At 50.4% G+C, this 12,494-nt stretch overlaps 3 protein-coding genes and 1 pseudogene across 3 annotated transcripts; 3 read left to right on the plus strand and 1 right to left on the minus strand.

Annotated features, from left to right (window-relative positions):
- The first annotated feature begins 407 nt into the window (after positions 1–407).
- On the plus strand, positions 408–1,142 carry LOC144609520 (uncharacterized). Its single transcript, XM_078428012.1, has one exon. The coding sequence runs from the start codon at positions 408–410 to the stop codon at positions 1,140–1,142; it is 735 nt and encodes a 244-aa protein (XP_078284138.1).
- Positions 1,143–2,255: 1,113 nt separating this feature from the next.
- LOC144609428 (histone H3) lies at positions 2,256–2,666 on the plus strand. The gene has a single exon (XM_078427906.1). The coding sequence runs from the start codon at positions 2,256–2,258 to the stop codon at positions 2,664–2,666; it is 411 nt and encodes a 136-aa protein (XP_078284032.1).
- Positions 2,667–6,158: 3,492 nt separating this feature from the next.
- LOC144609698 (histone H2AX-like) lies at positions 6,159–6,552 on the plus strand (annotated as a pseudogene).
- Positions 6,553–7,261: 709 nt separating this feature from the next.
- Positions 7,262–7,573, minus strand: LOC144609701 (histone H4-like). Its single transcript, XM_078428203.1, has one exon. It carries the CDS (start codon positions 7,571–7,573, stop codon positions 7,262–7,264), a length of 312 nt encoding a protein of 103 aa, XP_078284329.1.
- Positions 7,574–12,494: the final 4,921 nt, after the last annotated feature.

The following is a 12,494-nucleotide window of genomic DNA, read 5'->3' on the forward strand; positions in this document are numbered from 1 at the left end:
CAAATTGATGTCACTGTGTTTGTGGGTCCGAACACTTCGCCGGATTTCCCAGCCCCTCTGGTGAAAAATGTAAAGATATCAGTGGCACGGGATCGTCCCACTTCACAGCTCAGTCCTGAAGTGGGAATTAACCGCAAAGTTTACGTTGGTTTCGATATTTCTGCCGAAAAACAGCGAACATGTCAGCGATCGGGACAGAGAACGCGCTCAGTGCATCAGTGAAACGGGTTTAAATGGAAAGCGCTGCCTTTAATTCGTATCAGACTTACACTACAATCAACATTCCGGTCTCAGAGATGTACCGAGGTCAGTCTGTGTCTCCGAGGTGTCCGATTTTAATTGGAATTTGAGGGTTTTTGAAGACAGAGAAACACAGCGAGGTGGAGGGGCCGGGAGCTGACAGCAGGATGTCTCCGCCCCGTCCGCTCGCTGCCTTTAAGTTGCTCTGTGCCGCCGCCACTCGCTTCATTTCTTACTCAGTCCTGAGTGTCAGAGAGAGCTTGTGCAGAGTCGCCGACATGACCGAGACCGCAGCCGCCGAAGCGGCTCCTCCAGCCGTCCCCGCCGCCAAAACCAAGGCTCCCAAGAAGAAGACGGCGGCCGCCCGGAGCAAGGCAGACAGTCCCAATCTGGGCGGCCGGATCGACAAGCTTGTTGCGGATTGCCACGATCGCCATGGGCTGTCTTTATTTGCGATAAAGAAAGGTCTGGCCGCCGACGGCGTGGATGTGGACAAGTTACGCCACGTGATCCTGAGGTGCATCAGGAAGAGAGTAGCAAACGGTTTCCTGGATCAGAACAAGGGCTCCTTCAAGACCGGTAAGGGAGAAGCCGCCGTGAAATCGGTAAAGAAAGCAAAGGTTCCAGCAGCCAAGACATCCAAGAGCAAGAAACCCACGCCCAAGAAAACCCCGATCAAGAAATCACTGGCAAAAAAATCTACCACTAAGAAAACTACCGCTAAGAAAGTTGTGGCCAAGAAACCAGCGGCTAAAAAAACGGCGGCGAAGAAATCATCACCGAAGAAGACATCGCCGAAAAAACCCAAGAAGGTCGCAGTGAAAAGGGCAGCAAAGAAGCCGGCAAAACGACAGACAAAGCCGAAATCGGCGAAACCCAAGAAGGCAGCGGCCAAAAAGTGAAATAAAAAGCGCTGTCTGTAAAGACCTGAACCCAACGGCTCTTTTCAGAGCCACCCACTCTATCAGGAAAGAGCAAATCCAAACTCAAACGTTCCCTGTCCCGGGACCAGGCTCAGTGCGAGGCGGAAATCATTTCAATTACCCAGGGGTCAATCATCCCAACTCGCTGTCTCCCACCCCCCTCTCTCTATGTGATCAGGGATGCGGTCACATACACGAGCACGCCAAGCGTAAAGCACTCACTGCCATGGACGTGTACGCCCTGAAACGCCAGGGCCGCGCTCTGTTCGGAGGCTGAACCATTCCCTTTATTCGAACACAAAACAAAGGCTCTTCTAAGAGCCGAAGATAGCCATAAAACCCTGGAGTAACTCAGCAGGACACGCAGCTTCTCTTGAGAGAAGGGATCGGTGACGTTTCGGGTCGAGACACTTCTTCAGACGCTATTGTATCTCTTCAGAGAGCCACCCACAGAGGGAGCAGTGACCCAGGAGTGAGAGTGGATGCAGATTGCGATGTACATGATTAATGCAGCAACAGGAGTCGACTCGAAACCGTTCCCTCAGTCTGAAGGGTCTCGCCCGAAACGTCACACATTCCTTCTCTCCCGAGATGCTGACTGACCCGCTGAGTTACTCCATCATTTCGTGTCTATCTTCGATTTAAACCAACATCTGCAGTTTTTCTATACCCTCTGCAACGGAGTCCGGTCTGTAAGACCGCGCCGCATATTCGGACTCGATGATTTAAAGCAGAAGTAAAAGTGGATTTGCTGTGAAATTGGCGGGCAATTTGTAATTCAACCCGCAACCAATGATTGTGCAGTCCGCGCTCTCTGGTTGGCTGAGCTTCCCCCACCCCACTCGCCGGTCACAAATCTCTGTATCCCCCCCCCCCCCCCCACCTCCCCGCCTCAGACCTTCTGAAACCGCCGCCTGGTGCTGACAGACCTGCAGCCATTCGCAGGCATGGGACACCGTGAGTGACATCTCTGCTCCAGCCATTCAGAGGCTGTGGGCCGGCGCTTCACCAATGCTTTAAAAGCCGGTCCCAGAGCCGTCTCCGTCATTCCAGTGCCTGTATTTCACGCTGTGCTCTGACTGTTGAAGGAGAATGGCCCGGACCAAGCAGACAGCGCGCAAATCGACCGGAGGGAAAGCTCCTCGCAAGCAGCTGGCGACCAAAGCGGCGCGGAAGAGCGCTCCAGCCACGGGCGGAGTGAAGAAGCCTCATCGCTACAGGCCCGGCACCGTGGCTCTGAGGGAGATCCGGCGCTACCAGAAATCCACCGAGCTGCTCATCCGCAAACTGCCCTTCCAGCGCCTGGTGCGGGAGATCGCTCAGGACTTCAAGACAGACCTGCGCTTCCAGAGCTCGGCCGTCATGGCTCTGCAGGAGGCCAGCGAGGCTTACCTGGTGGGGCTCTTTGAGGACACCAACCTGTGCGCCATCCACGCCAAGCGAGTCACCATCATGCCCAAAGACATCCAGTTGGCCCGCCGCATCCGAGGGGAGCGCGCCTAAACCCCACCTCCACCAAGGACAACAAACGGCTCTTTTAAGAGCCACTAACCCGGCAGAAGAAAGTGCTGCGCCTTTGTCTTACTGTCCTGTTATATTAATGTTCTGTTCTATCCGCGGGGTTTTTATCTGAATTAATGCCATAGACTATTGCTAAGCGGAGTTTTACTCCAGTGATTCAAGTGTAACTGGTTACCATGTAAACGCAAAGCTGCTCATAATGCTGTGTACACGCCGCGTACAGACCAGCCCCTGTTCGCTCTGCGCCCCATTTTCTCGCGCTCTGGGTTCAAGGACAACAAACACCTTTATTACGCACTTTCCCCGCGCGGACCTCAGTCGCTGATCAGCCCTTCCACAGTCACTGAGTTACTGCATCTACATCTACAAAGTGATGAGGCCGGTTGGAGGGACAAAGGCAGCGACCAGATACACCAGCTCCAATTAACGACCCACACAGCGTTGACGCAGCTAACGGAAATCCTAACGGCTCTGTTCAGAGCCACGCACGGTCTCGCTGAAAGTGTTGTGCCGATATTTCGACACCTCATTGCTCCAACTGGTTCGATATTTCATTTTCAGGCGATGATTCTCATTCTGTTTAATTTGATCAAATTAGCCGTCCAAACCACGGTATAATCCATGTGTCGCTCTGCATTCATGCCAACTGCACTGAAACGGAAACATCACTCTCTGCTTGCCCGTTAGTTTGTCTCAATCTTCATACACTTCTCTCAATGATCTATCCCTTCAGATTGGATTAACATGAACAAAATGTTGGAGTGTTTGTTGCTGCTGCTGCTGTTTTAATTGTGAAGTGACTGACTTTTAGTGACTGCAGTCTGGTGTTTTGAACGTGTGAGTCGTTTGCTATTCGAGAAGCAAACATATTAAGTGCTGCGACGGCTCCGTGAGTCATTAGACCATTGGTCATCAATAGTCTAATGTCCTTTGTGCATAGAACGATGTCTAACATGTTCTGTGAACCGCGTTTGTTCCGACAGGTTTGCGGTTTCAAATAGTAAGTGAACATTGCTAAGAATCTCTCACCATGGAACGAATTCACACTCGGGTGATCATAGAATCAGCCTGAAGAAGGGTCTCGACCCGAAACGTCACCCATTCCTTCTCTCCCGAGATGCTGCCTGACCTGCTGAGTTACTCCATCGTTTTGTGAATAAAAACCTTCGATTTGTACCAGCATCTGCAGTTATTTTCTTATAGAATAACCGGGTATTTTTTTTTTAATATATCAAAAAATACTTTATTCAAGTAATAAATATCATTTACAAAACATCTTTTTTAAACAAACCCATCCGACATTTCCGGAGGTTACACATTCAATACAGGCATTTACTTAGACATTTACTTACATTTACATACATTTACCCAGTATCCCTTGTTTGGAAGGGCGTCTCTCTCCACCACACCCTGCCCCCCCCATGTCCAGCAGCGGAAGGACCCTAGACTGTGGTCCTCCCCCACAGGGCCTTGGCGTTGGCTGCACCGAGCTTCAGAGCGTCCCTCAGCACGTACTCCTGCAGTCTGCAGTGGGCCAGTCGGCAACATTCCTTGACGGACAGCTCGCTCTGCTGGGAGGTCAACAAGGATCGGGCAGACCAAAGAGCGTCTTTCACCGAGTTGATGACCTTCCAGCAGCACTCGATGTCAGTCTCGGAATGCGTCCCTGGGAACAGTCCGTAGAGCACAGAGTCCTCTATGACGGAGCTGCTCGGAATGAATCGTGACAGCGACCCCTGCAGACCTCTCCAGACTCTCCTGGCAAATCCACACTCTTTGAAGAGGTGGGCCACCGTCTCCTCTCCGTAGCAGCCGTCCCGAGGGCAGCGTGCGCTGGTAGTGAGGTTCCGGCGGTGCAGGAAGGATCTGACTGGGAGGGCTCTCCTCACCGCCAGCCAAGCCAGGTCTTGGTGCTTGTTGGTGAGTACTGGCGATGAGGCATTTTGCCAGACAAGCTGGGCTGTCTGTTCTGGGAACCACGCCACAGGATCCATGGAGTCATTCCCCTGCAGTGCTTGCAGGACATTCCGTGCTGACCACTGCCCGATGGACTTGTGGTCAAAGGTGTTGGTCCGGAAGAACCTGTCCACAAACGACAGATGGTTCGGCAATGTCCAGCTGACTGGCACATTGCGTGGCATCTGCGCCAGGCCCATCCTTCGCAACACCGGGGACAGGTAGAACCTCAGCAGGTAGTGGCATTTGGTGCCCAAGTGCCTTGGCTCTATGCTCCGCCTGATGCAGCCACACACGAAGGTGGCCATCAGAATGAGGGCGACGTTGGGCACGCTTTTACCCCCGTTGTCTGCCGACTTGTGCATTGTGGCTCATCGCAACCGGTCCATCGCCGACCCCCAGATGAAGCGGAAAACGGCCCGGGTGATCCCCTTGGCGTGGGAGGGAGGGACGGGCCACACTTGCGCCAAGTACAGCAGCCCCGAGAGCATCTCACACCTGATGACCAGGTTTTTCCTCGTGATGGAGAGGGAGCGCTACTTCCACAGCTCCAGCTTCTTCCCCACCCTGGCTATCCGCTCCAGCCAATTTTTGTTACATGCCTCAGCCTTCCCAAACCAGATCCCCAGCACCTTTAGGAAGTCAGGCTTGATGGTGAAGGGGATGGAAGATCGGTCGGGCCAGTTGCCAAAGAGCATGGCCTCGCTCTTCCTGCGGTTTACCCTGGCCCCCGTGGCCAACTCAAACTGGTCGCAGACGCTGATCAGTCTGCGGACCGACCCTGGATCCGAGCAGAAGACGGCGACATCGTCCATGTACAGGGAGGCCTTGACTTGAGTGCCCCCACTGCCTGGCAATGTCACTCCTCTTATGCTCGCATCCTTCCTGATGGATTCGGCAAAGGGTTCAATGCAACAGACGAACAAGACAGGGGAAAGAGGGCAACCCTGCCTGACTCCAGACCAGACGGGGAAGCTGTCTGATTCCCACCCATTAATTTGGACTGCACTACAGATATCGGAGTAGAGCAGTTGTATGCACTTCCTGATTCCCTCCCCAAAGCCCATTTTGGAGAGCACGTCCCTCATGTACGTGTGCGATATCCTGTCGAAGGCCTTCTCCTGGTCCAAGCTGACCAGGCAGGCATCCACCCGTCTGTCCTGCACGTAGGCAATGGTATCTCTCAGCAGCACCGGGGATGCGTGGATCCATTATCACACATAGATGTGTAATTAATTAAGTCTAGGGTATTGTTGAAGATATATATTTTCTTTTTGGGCGGGCTTTTCAAATTTCAGTTCTTTTGGGGACTGGCGGTTATTTTCCGCGCTTCTCCTGTTAGGGCCTGGTCATTGGAGGAAGAGGCAGCTCTACGATTGGCCTATTTCACATCACCAATGAGATGAAGCGCTGCGCCGCGCCACCAATGGTAAGCGTCCCACCACATTCGTCCTGAAGCTACAAGAAGGGGGAGTGCGGGAGGATTTCCTCATTCTCTGCTCGCAGAAGTTTGTGGAAATGAGTGGACGAGGGAAAACCGGAGGCAAAGCCAAGGCCAAGCCTAAATCACGCTCGTCCCGGGCCGGATTGCAGTTCCCAGGTGGGCCGTGTTCACAGGCTCCTGAGAAAGGGCAACTATGGTGAACGGGTGGGTGCCGGAGCCCCTGTCTATCTGGCTGCTGTGCTCGAGTATCTGACGGCTGAAATCCTGGAGCTGGCCGGCAACGCGGCCCGGGACAACAAGAAGAGCCGCATCATCCCCAGACACCTGCAACTGGCCGTCCGCAACGACGAGGAGCTCAACAAGCTGCTGGGAGGGGTGACCATCGCTCAGGGCGGGGTGCTGCCTAATATCCAGGCCGTGCTGTTGCCCAAGAAAACCAGCGCAACCTCTGGCACTAAGAGCAAATAGATCAGCGAAACGTCAATCTAACGACCCAAAAGCTCTTTTCAGAGCCACTCACAGTGTGTCGAAGGGCTGAGTACCGGCTGGGGTGGGCGGTTTCCGTTCAGTCTATCCGTTCACGTATGAAACAACCGGACCTACTCACGTTCCACTTTGCGTCCCGCCAACTCCCATGAATAAAGCCAACATCTGCCGCGCACAAAGCGATCCGCTTCTGTCCGGCTTCCTCCACAGTCCACATTCTCCTCTCCGTCAGTTACACGGAGCTCTCACCCAACGAGATCAGTGAGAGGGGAGCAGGGGAATTTCAGAAAGGCCGATGTTTCTAGAACATCAATCCATAGAGGGAAAATTTAACCTACACACCGTCACCATCTGCGTGACGACTCCCAAATACTGGGAATAACAACCGGTCACAGCATCTGTGAAGGGAATGAATAGCGGACATTTCGCCGACACGAATCTTTGTCTCCATGGAGCAACGCCTCTCTTCATGACCGAATGCCGCCCAGACTTCCGATGTTAAACAGGCGGAGACACCACTCCGCAACAGTACAACCGATCACCAATGTCACAAAATGTTCCTTTACCGGATCATATTGACTGCTGCAGGATTCAATATAATTAACTAAATCGGGTGGTCACTGCTCCCTCTGACGCTGTGGGCGGCTCTTAAAAGAGCCTTTGTTTTGTGTTCGAAGAAAGGGGTAGTTATTTATCCGCCGAACCCGTAGAGAGTGCGGCCCTGGCGTTTCAGAGCGTACACCACATCCATGGCAGTGACCGTCTTGCGCTTGGCGTGCTCGGTGTAGGTGACCGCGTCCCTGATCACATTCTCCAGGAAAACCTTCAGCACCCCGCGGGTCTCCTTGTAGATCAGACCCGAGATCCGCTTGACCCCGCCACGCCGAGCCAGGCGGCGGATGGCTGGCTTGGTGATGCCCTGGATGTTATCGCGAAGTACTTTTCGGTGCCGCTTTGCTCCGCCTTTGCCCAGACCTTTGCCTCCTTTCCCTCGGCCAGACATGATGCTGCTTCACTCGAGTCGCTGCTCAGTGACAATCTCGCTGTTGCTGTCTCCTTTTATACACAGCGCCCCGACCTGCCGGGGAAATGCAGAGGAGGAGAAAAGGCAGAATCATTGTGACAGACAGAAAGAGGGACGCCTTTTATCTTCCAGCTCCGCCCTCGGTTTCCTTTAACCGCCAATTTCCAACCGTCAATAAACAATACAATTTAAATTTAGCGTTCCCGCCAATCCCCATGTTGAACTGGTCGAAATAAGGAACTACAGATGCTGATTCATACGAAAGATGGACACAAAGTGGTGGAGTAACCAGCATCTCAAGAGAAAAGGGATAGGTGATGTTTTTGCTCGGGACCCTTCTTCACTTGCAGCAACAGCAGCTGATGTTTAGCTTGTGGAGGGATGTGAATGGTTAATTCTCTGCATTTAAATGACTTCTACCAACACTCTCCTCCCCTCCCCCTTTGCCCCCATCACCCTCTAGTCGTTTAACCAGATCCACAGTTTTCCCCATTGTATCCCTCTTGGGATCGCACCTTCCTTAGCCACAACTTTGCAACAAGGTCCAGAGCAGTTGGGAAGGTGGGACTAGGAAGGGCAGATGGCAAATAAGAGATGTTGCATTTTGGCCTGTGACACAATGGACACGACTTGCACGTAAATGGTAGGACCCTGAAGTGTGTTGCAGAACACAGAGATCTGGGTGTACAGGTGTATGGCTCCCTGAAAATGGTCAGTCAGGTGGACAGGCAGGCAGTGTTTGGCATGCTTTACTTCACTGGGAAGGATAGAGTACAAATGTTGCCACATCATCATGCAGCTGAGCAAGTCGTTAGTTTTAGAGGGATTTGGGACAAATGTAGGTAAAAGGGACTAGCACAATATTTCCATGCTGCACAGCTCTATGACTTTATGACTGGTATTTAAACGATGATAGATGACTGGCACTCACTGTGTGACCTAAAAAGATTTAAGGTTATTATTATTGTCACGTGCACCAACGGGAAACAATAATACTCCCCTGCACTGTACTGTAGGGAGACTGTGTGACCATCACACAGCACAATAATACAAAGACAAGGAACCTCAAACTGCTCTGTGGGGCAACAGATTTCCAACACCAACCCCTCTGCTGCACAGATAAAGACAGGAATACCCCCTGCACTACACTGTGAAATCACAGCCCAGTACAGACCACACAGCCTGTGGACAGAGAGCTTTTCACCAGCCACTCCCAACACTGTAAGGGCACAGACCGCACAAACCACCTCAGGACTGCATGGAGACTGCCCAGTACAGCTCCAGCACTGACAGTAGGGAGATGGACAAAGGGAATCCAACCACAGTCCTGCAGGGACACAGATTGGTGCGATCTCAGACTGTAACGCATAGGACTGTAACTCCCTGGGATGGCGGGACTTACATATGAGGAAAGACTGGATAGACTGGGCTTGTACTCGCTGGAATTTAGAAGACTGAGGGGGGATCTTATAGAAACATATAAAATTCTTAAGGGGTTGGAGAGGCTAGATGCGGGAAGATTGTTCCCGGTGTTGGGGGAGTCCAGAACCAGGGGTCACAGCTTAAGGATAAGGGGGAAGTCTTTTAGGACCGAGATGAGAAAACATTTCTTCACACAGAGAGTGGTGAGTCTGTGGAATTCTCTGCCACAGAAGGTAGTTGAGGCCAGTTCATTGGCTATATTTAAGAGGGAGTTAGGTGTGGCCCTTTTTGCTAAAGGGATCAGGGGGTATGGAGAGATGGCAGATACAGGCTACTGAGCTGGATGATCAGCCATGATCATATTGAATGACGGTGCAGGCTCGAAGGGCCGAATGGCCTACTCCTGCACCTATTTTCTATGTTTCTATGTAACACGGCGTTCCATACCATCATCCCCTCCAAACTGGTTACCAAGCTCAGGGAACTGGGTCTCTGCACATCCATCTGCAACTGCATCAAATTCCTGGGCATGCACATTTCTGAACATCTGTCCTGGCCCGAGCACATTGATGCAATCATAAAGAAAGTGCATCAATGTTTATACTTCTAAGATTCAGGAAATTCAGTATGTTAACAAACACATTATTGAACTTCTACAGGTGTATAGTAGAGAACATATTGACTGGTTGCACCATGGCCTGGTTCAGCAACTTGAAACGCCCAGGATCAAAGATGATTGCAAAAATGGATGAACACTGCCCAGTCCATAGGCACAAAAAGTTGGAGTAACTCAGCGGGACAGGCAGCATCTCTGGAGAGAAGGAATGGGTGACGTTTCGGGTTGAGACCCTTCTTCAGACTGGTTAAGGACAATGGAAACGAGAGATATAGACGGTGATATGGAGAGGTAAAGAATAATGAATGAAAGATATGCAAACAAGTAACAATGATAAAAGAAACAGGCCATTGTTAGCTGCTTATAGGGTGAAAATGAAAAACTAATGCAACTTGGATGGGGGAGGGATAGAGAGAGAGAGGGAATCTCAGGGCTACTTGAAGAGAGAAACATAGAAAAATAGATGTAGGAGTAGGCCATTCGCCCTTCGAGCCAGATCAATGTGATCACGGCTGATCATCTAAAATCAGTACCCCGTTCCGGCTTTCTCTCCATGTCCCTTGATTCCTTCAGCCCTGAGAGCTAAATCTAACTCTCTCTTGAAAACATCCAGTGAGTTGGCCTCCACTGCCTTCTGTGGCAAGGAATTCCACAGATTCACAACTCTCTGGCTGAAAAAGTTTTTCCTCATCTCAGTCCTAAATGGTCGCCCCCTTATTCTTAAACTGTGACCCCTGGTTCTGGACTCTCCCCCCCCCCCCTCATCGGGAGCATTTTTCTGCATCAAGCCTGTCCAATCCCTTAAGAATTTTATATGTATCTACAAGATCCCGTCTCATCCTTCTCAATTCCAGTGAATACAAGACCAGTCAACCCATTCTTTCATCATATGTCTGTCCCTCCCTCTGGGAATTAATCTGGTGAACCTTCTCTGCACTCCCTCAATAGCATTAATGTCCTTCCTCAAATAAGACATAAATTGCACACAATACTCCAGGGTTGGTTTCACCAGGGCCCTGTACAACCTGCTTGCTCCTAACTCAAATCCTCTCGCAATGAAGGCCAACAGCTTTATTCACTGCCCGTTGTACCTGCATGTTTACTTTCAGTGTTTGATGTACAAGCACACCCGGGTCGTGTTGCACCTCCCCTTTTCCGAATTTGACACCATTCCGATAATAATCTGCCTTCCTGTGCACCACCAAAGTGGATAACCTCACATTTATCCACATTATACTGCATCTGCCCACTCACCCAACCTATCCAAGACACCCTGCAGCCTCACAGCATCCTCCTGGCAGCTCACACTGCCGCCCAGCTTTGTGTCATCCGCAAACCTGGAGATGGCACATTTAATTCCCTCGTCTAAATCATTAATATATATTGTAAATAACTGGGATCCCAGCACCGAACCTTGCAGCACCCCACTGCCTGCCATTCTGAAAAGGACCCATTAATTACTAATCTTTGCTTCCTGTCGGTCAACCAGTTCTCTATCCATGTCAATACCCTAACCCCAATACGATGTGCTCTAAATTTGCACACTAATCCCTTGTGTGGGACCTTGTCAAAGGCTTTTTGAAAGTCCAGTTACACCACACCCACTGGCTCTCCGTTATCCATTCTACTTGTTACATCCTCAAAAAAATCCAGAAGATTAGTCAAGCATGATTTCCCCATCATAAATTCATGCTGACTTTGACCTATCCTGTTACTGCTTTCCAAAAGCGCAGATATAACATCTTTAATAATCAACTCAAGCATCTTCCCAACTACCGATGTTAGGCTAAGTGATCTATAATTTCGTTTTCTCTCTCTCTCCTTTCTTAAAGAGTGGAGTTACATTGGCCACCCTCCGGTCCACAGGAACAGATCGAGAGTAGAAAGAACATTGGAATATTGTTTATCAATGCATCCACGATTTCTAGGGACACCTACTTGAGTACTCTGGGATGTAGACCATCAGGCCCTGGGGATTTATCTGCCTCCAGTCCCAACAGTCCTAACACCATTTTCTGACTAATGTGGATTCTCTTCAATTCCTCCCTCCCACTAGATCCTCCGTCCCCTAGTATTTCTGGGAGATTGGTCCTGTCTTCACCAAGGAAGACACAAATAAAGTACTCATTTAACTGTTCTGCCATTTCCTTGTTTCCCATTTTAAATTCATCTGTCTCTGATTGTAAGGGACCTACATTTGTCTTCACTAATCTTTTCCTTTTTACACATCCAAAGAAGCTTTTACAGTCAGTTTTTATATTCCCCGCAAGCTTTCTTTCTTGTGTAGGAAAGAACTGCAGATACTGGTTTAAATCGAAGGTAGACACAAAATGCTGGAGTAACTCAGCGGGTCAGGCAGCATCTCTGGACAGAAGGAATGGGTGACGATTCGGGTCGAAACCCTTCTTTAGACTGATGTTAGGTGAGGGGGTGGGAGAAAGATAGAATGTAGTCGGAGACAGTAAGACTAGTGTTTTTTTCTTTCATGCTCTTTTCCTCCCTTTTAATTAACCCCTTTCTCCTCCTCTATTGTGTTCTAAATTTCTCCCAGTCCTCCAGTTTGCTGCTTCCTCTGGCCAATTCATATGCCTCTTCCTTGGATTTAACACTTCCCTTGATTTCCCTTGTGAGCCACTGTTGAGCCGCCCTCCCCGTTTTATTTTTTCGCCAGACAGGCATGAACATTTTTTGGAGTTCATCCATGCGGTCTTTAAATCTTTGCCATTGCATCTCCACTGTCAACCTTAAGTATAATTTGCCTGATTATCCAAGCCAATTCCCATCTCGTACCATCAAAGTCCCCTTTCTTCAAGTTCAGGACCCCAGTCTCTGAATTAACCGTCTCACTATCCATCCTAATGC

Source organism: Rhinoraja longicauda, chromosome 34 (genome assembly GCF_053455715.1).
Source record: "Rhinoraja longicauda isolate Sanriku21f chromosome 34, sRhiLon1.1, whole genome shotgun sequence".
Lineage (NCBI taxonomy): Eukaryota > Metazoa > Chordata > Chondrichthyes > Rajiformes > Arhynchobatidae > Rhinoraja > Rhinoraja longicauda.